Source organism: Haliaeetus leucocephalus, unplaced genomic scaffold, assembly GCF_000737465.1.
Source record: "Haliaeetus leucocephalus isolate CR32 unplaced genomic scaffold, Haliaeetus_leucocephalus-4.0 Scaffold656, whole genome shotgun sequence".
NCBI lineage: Eukaryota > Metazoa > Chordata > Aves > Accipitriformes > Accipitridae > Haliaeetus > Haliaeetus leucocephalus.
The window spans coordinates 11,588,827-11,597,985 of record NW_010973092.1 but is presented as its reverse complement, the minus strand read 5'-3'; the positions used below and the strand labels follow the sequence as shown (position 1 = coordinate 11,597,985).

At 39.3% G+C, this 9,159-nt stretch overlaps 1 protein-coding gene across 3 annotated transcripts in view; it reads left to right on the top strand.

The window, feature by feature from the left end:
* The first annotated feature begins 77 nt into the window (after positions 1–77).
* Positions 78–9,159, top strand: part of CREBRF (CREB3 regulatory factor) — a 21,578-nt gene continuing 12,496 nt past the window's right edge. The window contains exons 1-3 of one of the 3 annotated variants that reach the window (XM_010579066.1): positions 78–643; positions 7,473–7,650; positions 8,623–8,748. In XM_010579066.1, the coding sequence (XP_010577368.1) occupies positions 7,642–7,650; positions 8,623–8,748 (135 nt within the window). In that variant the 5' untranslated portion in view covers positions 78–643; positions 7,473–7,641. The remainder of the gene's footprint in view (positions 644–7,472; positions 7,651–8,622; positions 8,749–9,159) is intronic. The other 2 variants (XM_010579065.1, XM_010579067.1) reach the window with 2 other exon arrangements.

The following is a 9,159-nucleotide window of genomic DNA, read 5'->3' as shown; positions in this document are numbered from 1 at the left end:
GCCGGTGCGCAGCCTGGGGCGGGGGGGAGGGGAGGCGGTGCCCGTACGCAGGTGGTCCCGTTCCTCCTCTCCGAGGGCAGGACGGGGCACGGTCCCGCCTCCCGCTGGGAGCCGGTCCCCGTAGGCTTGAGTTCTAAAATATCGATAACTAACGCGGGCCGCCTCAGGAGCTGCCTCCGGGCCTGTCTCTGGCTTTCGGCGTCTCCCCACACGGGTCTTCGACACCTCTCCGGGTCTGGGTTAAGCTCACGCAGGCTTTGAGGTGGGCGGCAGCTTGCCGAGAGCCCCTCGTGTCACCAAGGACCGAAGCCTGAACTGTGTTTCCCCTCCGTCCTGAAGGTGCACAGCTTGGACGTTATTTTATGTAACGATGCCCACGGTATTACTGGTATGCCCTAATCTCATCCCTGTGAGTTGGCAGTGGTTTAATGCAACTGTGCAGCATGGCAAGGCCAGCCCACAGTGTTTCTCAGGGTATCATCTAGTGTAACTGATCAGATATCAAAGATAATTTAATGAACAGAATTCACTGTGTCACGCTCCAGTATAAAACACATGCTCTTTTTCAGGCTTCTCTACGCAACAGGCTGAACAGTTTCAATCATTCAGCTCTTCCAGCTGAAATGTTAACTTCTCATTTAAAGTAAGCGTAATCTTTATGTTGTTGCCGTTTGAGGGTAACTTGTTGAAATCATGCAATGCATAACCTGCAAAACAGAATCAGATTCTGATATTACCTTTCAAACACTGTAAAACATTTTAAAGATGATGAGAAAAGGCCTTTGGCCTAAGGTCGCTTAATCAGGTGCTTCTAAGCATCCTTGTGGGGAGGGTTAATTTCTATTATTACACTTATGTTTTCATAGTAAGAATTACTGCGTAAGAGGGGCAGACACAGGTGCTTTAGAAACTTGGTAGATTTTTATTGTTGGCAACTTAAATGAGAAGTCAGAATTTCTGTGGGAAATGTATTGGGTGATTATTTTAGCAGGAAGGATTTCTTGTAGAAATATCAACACCCGTGCCTTTTTGGAGCCATGAGTAATAACTCGGAGACCTTATACAGTAGCTTACCTGAGCAAAGAAAGAATCGTTCTGTGTTTGATGAGAGTATTAACTGATAAGAGAAATCTGCAGCAGAGGCATCAAGCCATTGAACATCCTTGCCGTGTTTGTTTTTTTTTTAAATAATGAGAGTGGCAAAAGAGTTTTTTGAAGGGCAAAGGTTTGAAGTTTCTTCAGCGTTAGCAGGAACTAATTGGGAATAGAAGCCTCTGTCTGACTAACAGACTGATAGTGTGGTATAAATAAGAAAACGCACTGGTTTAGATTCCCATGATTTGCGTGTCCATGCCTAATTAAATTATGTTTTAAAATAAAAGTTTGATAAGGATATTTGGCACTTCATAAGAAGTGCTTGAAAGTTGGCATTGGCTTGAAAGTCAAGCCAACAGTTTTTTGAAAATTGTAGATTTCTAAAGTTTAGACCTTGCTGTAGTAATTTCCCTGATTATTTTATTATATTTTAAAAAATAATAATAATCCCCCTTCTGTTTTTTAACTCCCATGCTGTTTTTTTTATTCTTTGGACTATTTTGACTGATGCATTTTTCTGATTTGTTGCTGGCTTTGAAGTGTTCTGTACTGATAACACATTTCTAACAAAAGTATTACAAAACATAATTTTACAGTATGAAGAGTAGACTAGATTGTACCATTCCCTTCATCATAAGAGGGTTGTTTTTTTTCTGGGAACTATAGAACTAAATTTTTTCTTACCCTGAAAGACTTTGTACTGTCAGAAAAAAAATATAGAAAGAATTATTATGTAGGAATGTAGAATATTGCTGGAGATTGTAAGCTAAATTGTTGCCTAGTTTAGCTTTTGTTTTTTGCCTTTGCTTTGGCCACACTGTGCTTCATGAGAAGTCTCTGGCTCAAACAAAAATTTGAATGTTAGTCTTACTGCTAATTCTCTTGTGCAAACAACTCTCGTAACTCTGCAGTGGTATTGTAATAAAGGTTTTTGCAATTCATATTTTAACTATGAAAAGTTCTGTAAATGAATGGAAGTGTGTTAATATAGTTCTAATAAGTTTAGCATGCTGCACGTCCCACTCTTGGCACTAAAATAATAACAAAATCTCAGTCTTTGTTCCAGAATGTACAGAAAAGGTAGCGTTTCTAGTAGGAATCTATTATTCTGGGTATAATTGTTACAAAATATGTAGGTGCAATACATTGTTAGTCAGTTTAAAAAAAAAAAAAATCACTTTTTTCCTTCTGCCTCTTGCATGATGATCAGTTATTGGCATCTGCCTATTTACTTATGCCATCGTGCTGAAGTGGAATACCCCTCCAAAATTGGGTAGCTGGCATTGACTTGCAGGGGTATTAATTCAAACAACGAATGTAGTGCTGTTTTTTTTTTGGGTTTTTTTTTTTTTTGGTAATTCATCAGCTCTTTTACCTGAGATGTTGTGTGTGTGATTGAAGACCAAAGTTTCTGTTTAGTGGTGTCACTTCCAGATCCTGAAGTCTGTCTGCTGTGGGCAAGTAGGATTAGAAAAAAAATGGGGGGGACGGAAGGTCAGCAGAGGAAAAGGAACAAAGACAGTGAAGTAGCAGTTTCCCTCTCCTGAAGGGAAGAGTCTTAAAAGAAGTGAAACAGTCTTGGTATCTTTAGTTCTTTTATATGGCAATGCTCCATCAAACTTAGGATCTGGGTGCCTTAAGCAGATGTTGTTTGCTCTCCAGGGTAGAGAAAGCAAAGGGCATAATGTCTTAGATGCTTATGCTGGCTTTTTAATACAAATTCATCACTGAGAAGGTAGACGGACTTGGCTTCTTTGGATGAGAGGTGAATGAGGCTACAGTGGGTGGAAGCAGAGGACGACCTTTTACAAGAGTGTCTTTGCTCACCTGCTACGAAAAAAAATCAAAAAAAAAAAAAACCCAACCACCATGAAAGAAAACTTAATGTCTCTGTGGTGGGGGGAAAAAGTAAACAATTTTTTTTAAGTCTGGCTAATAATTGAAGTATCCTGTAGAAAGGAGAAGAAAAAAAAACCAACAACACAAGAACATTACACTCATAAACAAAACTAAGAAAAATACGTTCTGTGCTTGAAGACCGCACTGAGCCGAGTATGTTCTGTAATAGGAAACAAATTGGCACAAACTGTGGAAGGAAAAAAAGGTTTAAGAGAAGCGTAGGAGAACTTCTTGCATCTCTAACTGTAGTACTTCATAAAATGTCCAGATATAGCAAACACTGCATAGTACATAATGGTTCTTTTAAAATACACGGCATAGTTTTAGTGCATTCTCTGAAATTCAAAGTTCGGCATTTTGAATGTTTTAGCCTGAGTTTGTAGGTTTAGTATTAACAGGCTCTCATGATGTGCTATTTTTTTATCTGCATCAAAAATGTAACTTTCGCAAACTGTGCTGTATGATGCAGTCACCATAATGAAAAATGTAATTGTTCATGTAATGTATTTATAACAGGCATTTAGCTGCTGTGATAATAAGCACTGTACAATCAACAAAATGGTATAGCAACGCTCTGTGTGCTTTTCAAATTGTACAAAATACATATCTCAATTGAGACAGAAATAGCGACTTTAGTTATAGCTATGGTACAAATGATTCATACAGGTGACTGAGGAAGACTTTCAGAGTTGTCAAGCTGAAAGCTGGCAGTTTACATTTTTCTCTTATAGGGACTTCTTTGGAGAGAATGTATTGTCGTAGAAGGGCGTTTCACTAGTCTAGGGAAGTGGCACATGCATGGTAACTGTCATGCATCTCCTTAATGCTGCATGTTTTCAGTTCAGGTCCTGCTGTGTGCCAATTTAAATGTAGTGCTGCATCAATAATGTCATGTAATAAGCCTGCCATTAGATTGTTCGAAGTTCAGTCTGCCTGGGCATCTTGGGACCACTATTAAACTATTCTAAATGCACGTTTTCAAAAAGTAAATACAAATGCAGAGGATTTTTATTGGGATTTGTCATTAGATTAACAAATTATTAACTCTATACAGGTTTTGGTTACTTATTGATGACTGATGAGGATTTTAACCGATGTGTATATATCCATACCTCCACCAGTACCCCAAATTCTTGAATGTTAGATGAACATAGCAGTTCCTGAGATGTCTTGCCCTTCCTCACGCCCAAGGGGACAAGGGAGCCTTCTACCAGGAGCAGGGGAGCAGCTCCACACTGATGTGACTCAAGAATCTGCAGACACAGAACCAACTCAGGGACTGGCTCCTTAATCACCTTAATCTGATTTAACTGCAGGCTGCTGCCAAAAGGAGTGGCGGCACCCTGCCCGGTGCCTCCGGCTGTGTATTCCACCTGCAGTTCAGTTGCTGTGAAGCAACTACAGGTTTTTACCTCTGTACCTCTGCATTTGGGAAGGGCTGATGTAAGGCATTAATGAAAATTGTCCTGAAGTAGAAATTCCTGCTATATTTATTTTCAGTAATTCTTATACTGCTATTCTTGCGCTCTGCCACTTGTCTTTCAGTTCATTCAAATCGGTATTCATTATAGATAACGTAACAACTGTACTATTCTGTTCTAACTCAGTCTTGGCCTGAGAGTGCCAATAATGATGAATTCTGTAAAAATGGGACTTCAACTGCAGTCTACAAAGTTACTTTCCTTCACAGCAAGTTCAGATTTTTGCATCTGTGCTTCCATATGTGTCATTGACTTCTACAATACATCTTTATTTACTAGTTCATGAAGAAATACTGGTAGTTAAGTGTGAACACTGGGAGTCTTTTAATGAAGATCTTGATGATTCAGGGAAATTTAGAAAGCAGTTGGAAGTAGGTCTGCTTTGTTGGGGGCATGAAGCATGCCTAGGTTGTGCAGCTCCCTGAGGCAGCATCTTTCTTTTTATGGCCTCACTGTGTTTCCCCCCTCCATAGACCTACCAAGAAAAATCTTCTGTTGTAGAATGCTTGAATAGATCCTAATGGGATTCAAATCACATTTAAATATTAATATTATAAAATGTCAAGAATTAAATATAAAGAAAATTACAGGAACAATCAGATTAGCTGGTATACTACTGCTTTGACCTGGGAGGACCTACACTGTCATTCTTAAATGGTGCTGTAAGTTTATACCTAAAAGATCGCTCCAGTCTTTGAGATGCTAAAAGTACTTTGAACGTTTAGTGTCTGTTTTGAGGATTTGTAAGTGATCCAAAAGCTCCCTGGTCCTGACACTTGGAAGCGTAGGTTGGTTGTTACTAAAATCAGTGTCAGTACAGATTATGTTTCACCCCCCTTCCCTGTGTATGAAACACAGTGGAATGGCTTGAGGTTACTTGTTCTAACAAAAACATAACAAAGAATAACCAGTAAAGAAGCAGCAAATGTCTCCATTGTTTCCCCTTTATATCATGCAGTGGCAGAACTCTAACAGTCTCTCCCATGTGAATGCAGGTGGTGGTGGTGTTCTGGTGTTGATGTCAAAGTATTAATCATGTTCTGTTGAAAAAGGCATCATTCTCTGCCACTCTGCATGGAAAGAAAGATAGATACTACTCAGATGTAGATTGGTATTAAAGATTATATCCTTCTCGCCTCTTTCTTTGTGTATGAGAATATTGTTTATTTGTTTTAAAGAACAGGCCCTTTCTTCTAGATCAGGCCAGGTTGAAAAGTGAATTAGATGTTCATGCCGCATTTAACAGCCTAGGAAGGGCTAGTTCTGCTGCAGTGTGGCCTTTGTGGGATGAAGGGAGATGGGGTTGTTGAGGCATGTTGCCCTGGGACACAAACTTAATTTTAAATGTCACTTTAAGATAAGTAAAAAGAGTTCCCTGGAAGTTTTAGACCAGAAAAAATTTTCTCAGAAGGAGCTGGCTCTTAGTTGACACAGGGCCCTACAAGGAGTGGCTTGCTTTGGCAGTGTTAGCATGGTTTTACTGAGAACTCATGTATAATTGGACCTATAATTGTTTTTCTTTGTATTCTAGCAACTATTTGAAAAGCAGTATGTTTTGATAAGTAAAGACTTTTTGACATAGTGTCTGTTTTTACCACAGTCTGATGGTATATATGCTGAATATAACAAATAGCTGAGATGCTACCTGAAAGTAGGAATAATCATGGGGATGCTGTCACGTGCTGGTGGGAGGAGGGTTCTGAGCGTAGCTCCGCTGTAGGAGAACACTTTTACTTTACTATTTGCTTTTCAAAACAGGAGAATAAACATAGTCTGAGCAGATTGCACCAAAGTCTAACTTAGGAGCAGTGCTGAGTGAAGAATTCTGCTCAAAGAAACAAATACATTTTAACTGATAATGCTGAAAAACTGTACAAGTATGATGGTGCAGTTTTTTGATTATGTTCCTCTAATGCTGCTTTTTTGTTAGAGACTTAAAAGGGTAGGGATCTTGCAGGCCAGCAAGACAGTAAGAAAGCAGTGTCCTTGAAGACAATGTAGTTACATTAGATACTAAGGTTTGATACCATGGATGATTTTTGTTATTATTGGTTTTGATATAACATTGTTCTTTTTTACTTCCTGTTACTTATTTTATGAGTCTTTTGTCATACTTTTAGGTAGATATAGTTCCTGATGTTTGTGCTAAGGCGCTTGCTTTTCTACAGTTCAGTTTTTCCTTACGTTGTTAAAAAATGCAGGATTAAGCAGGATACGAGGCTTGGAAAAGTCTTTAGATAAACATCTGAAGTAGCAACGGGTCTATAGAAACTACTAAACTGGTAAAATTACTGTTAGATAAATTGGACCAATCTTAACATGTGCCTTACTTGAAATTAATAGAGAAGATATTTTATTAGGCAACGCTGAATTTGGCACAATTTTTAATTTGCTCGGTTGGGGAAGTCTGTTGCTTCCCTTCCTCTACTGCTGGACGGTGAGTTTGCTTGCTGTAATCGCTCTACCACTAGATGTTGCTATTTGAGTGACTGATACAATCTTATCTGATGCAGGATGGATTAGTCTTTTAAGAAAAGGAGGAGATATCGCTGAAACAGTATTACTACCTATTCTGAAATTAGTATTTTGAGACGCTTGCCTGAGACATTTTTAGAATTTATTGGCTCTGTTATATTAGTCATAAAGATTGTTTCTCTCTTGTATACCCAGCAGTATGCTAATCATTATTTCCAATTAGGCAGGCTTTTCTTTTCGGATGTCCATAGAGCTCGTAGTCTCTGTAACTGAGGAAAAAAGGCAACAAAATGTAACTCAGCCAAAAAGGTTTTTGCAGGAGCTCTGTTCTGCAGCATCAGTGGCTTTTCATTCAATGAAAGATGGCAGGGAAAGAAAATTGCTATACATTTCAGCATGAAGAATAATCACTTTTCAGGGGAAATTTTTGTCTTTACTTCACTTTGGCTGTTTTTTAAGCACTACCTCTTTGGTGAAGGATTACTTACCTCCTTGGGGGTTTGCTGTGTTTATTCCACACAGAAGTCTACAAAAAGAAGAGCTCAGTCAGGGTGTACTGAAGTTATCCTAAGGAAAAATTTCATTGCATGGATTGTGTAAACTCACTGAGACTGAAATAAAGCTGGAAAGGAATCTACAAGTGAATAAAACAAGAAGTTTGGAATTGGATTTGGGGAATCTGGGCTTGGAAATGCCTCAGGTAAGTCTGTTATTATTTTGTTTGCTTCTGTAAATAGTTTTGCTTCCTTATTAAAAAAAAAGTTTAAGAGCAAATTTGACTGGCACTATCAGGGAGAATTTATAGGAGATTAAATGGTGTATATTTTTTAGGCTCCCATTAGTGTCTATGGTGGAAGCTATGTTACTGCTCTTGGTATTGTATTTGTTCACACAGCAAGATTCAGCAAAGTTGTCTTGATGAGGGTGGATGCCTGGAGAGCAGCCTTTTGTTACTGCAGTGATTCACACATCAGCACACTGAATGACTTTCAGCAGTACAGTGTTTCTCCCTTCCCAACCCTCAGGGCGAGTGTGTCTAGAAAAGAAATAGAAGTCTGGAATTAAATGTAGCAGAAAGCCTTGCTGCCCATTCCCTGCATGCCCAGTCATCCTGCATAATGTTTTTTTGCAAAGTTCCACTTCATTCTCAAGAGATACAACAGTCTTGATTTAGTTGTAATAAATTTTGCTTTTGTTACAATCTCAGATGGAAGTTTCCTGAGTTCTAATGGTTTTAAAAGCAGTTGACTCTGCTTTAGTACAAAATGGTTTGTGTTAGGGTGAAGGCCCTGCAAGCGTGTAGTGCCTATTGATACTAAAACATCTTGCCAGTACTCGCTCTCTTCTACAAATGCTAACATATCCCTAAACTTGGCAAATGCATGAGAATTTCAAACCAACAAAAAGGAATGCATGAGCAATGCTCTTGCAGCTATATGATGAATACAAATGTGTCCTTTGATTAAAGAGCTGCATGTTGTTAGCTGCTCTTAAAGCATTCTCTCGCTCTGAGAAATGACATGCTTATATGTGTAGGTAAAAACCTTCCAGATGCAAGTGTAGCACAAGTTCAGAGACTTGGATGAAATGGCAATACTGTTTATGTTTTGTTGAAGAAAAGAATATGCCTTTTTATAGCATGCTTCAAATGTCAGTATCAATTTTGTTGTAGCCCAGTGTGAGTGGAATGGACCCTCCTTTTGGGGACGCCTTTCGGAGCCATGTGTTTTCAGAGCAGACTCTGATGAGCACGGATCTCTTGGCAAGCAGTTCAGATCCAGACTTCATGTATGAACTGGTAGGTCATCTTTCTGTGTGTGTACATAACTCCCTCTCCTTGACTAATACCTGAGTTCGTGTAGTAATAAAGGGGTATTTGTTCAAGAATGCTAGAAGGTTATTCATTACTGCTAGCTACTGATTAGGGAGGAGCCTACCTGCTTGTCCAGCAAATGTGATGCTTCCTCAGTAGACGCTTGTTAAAGCTGGCCATCAGGAGAGGCTTGATGTACAAGTCTCAAATAGAGCTGTGTTGACATTATGTAATGGTGCTTGAGACTCTTCTGTACAATCTTTTCTGCAAGAGCAGCTATATGCTACTTCACCCAAGCTGTGAATGCAGGGGAAGCAAAATAAAAGTTGACTCATGAGCTTATACTAGCATTCCTTCCCCCCCCCCCCCCCTTCCACAAAGGGCAAGAGGACGCCC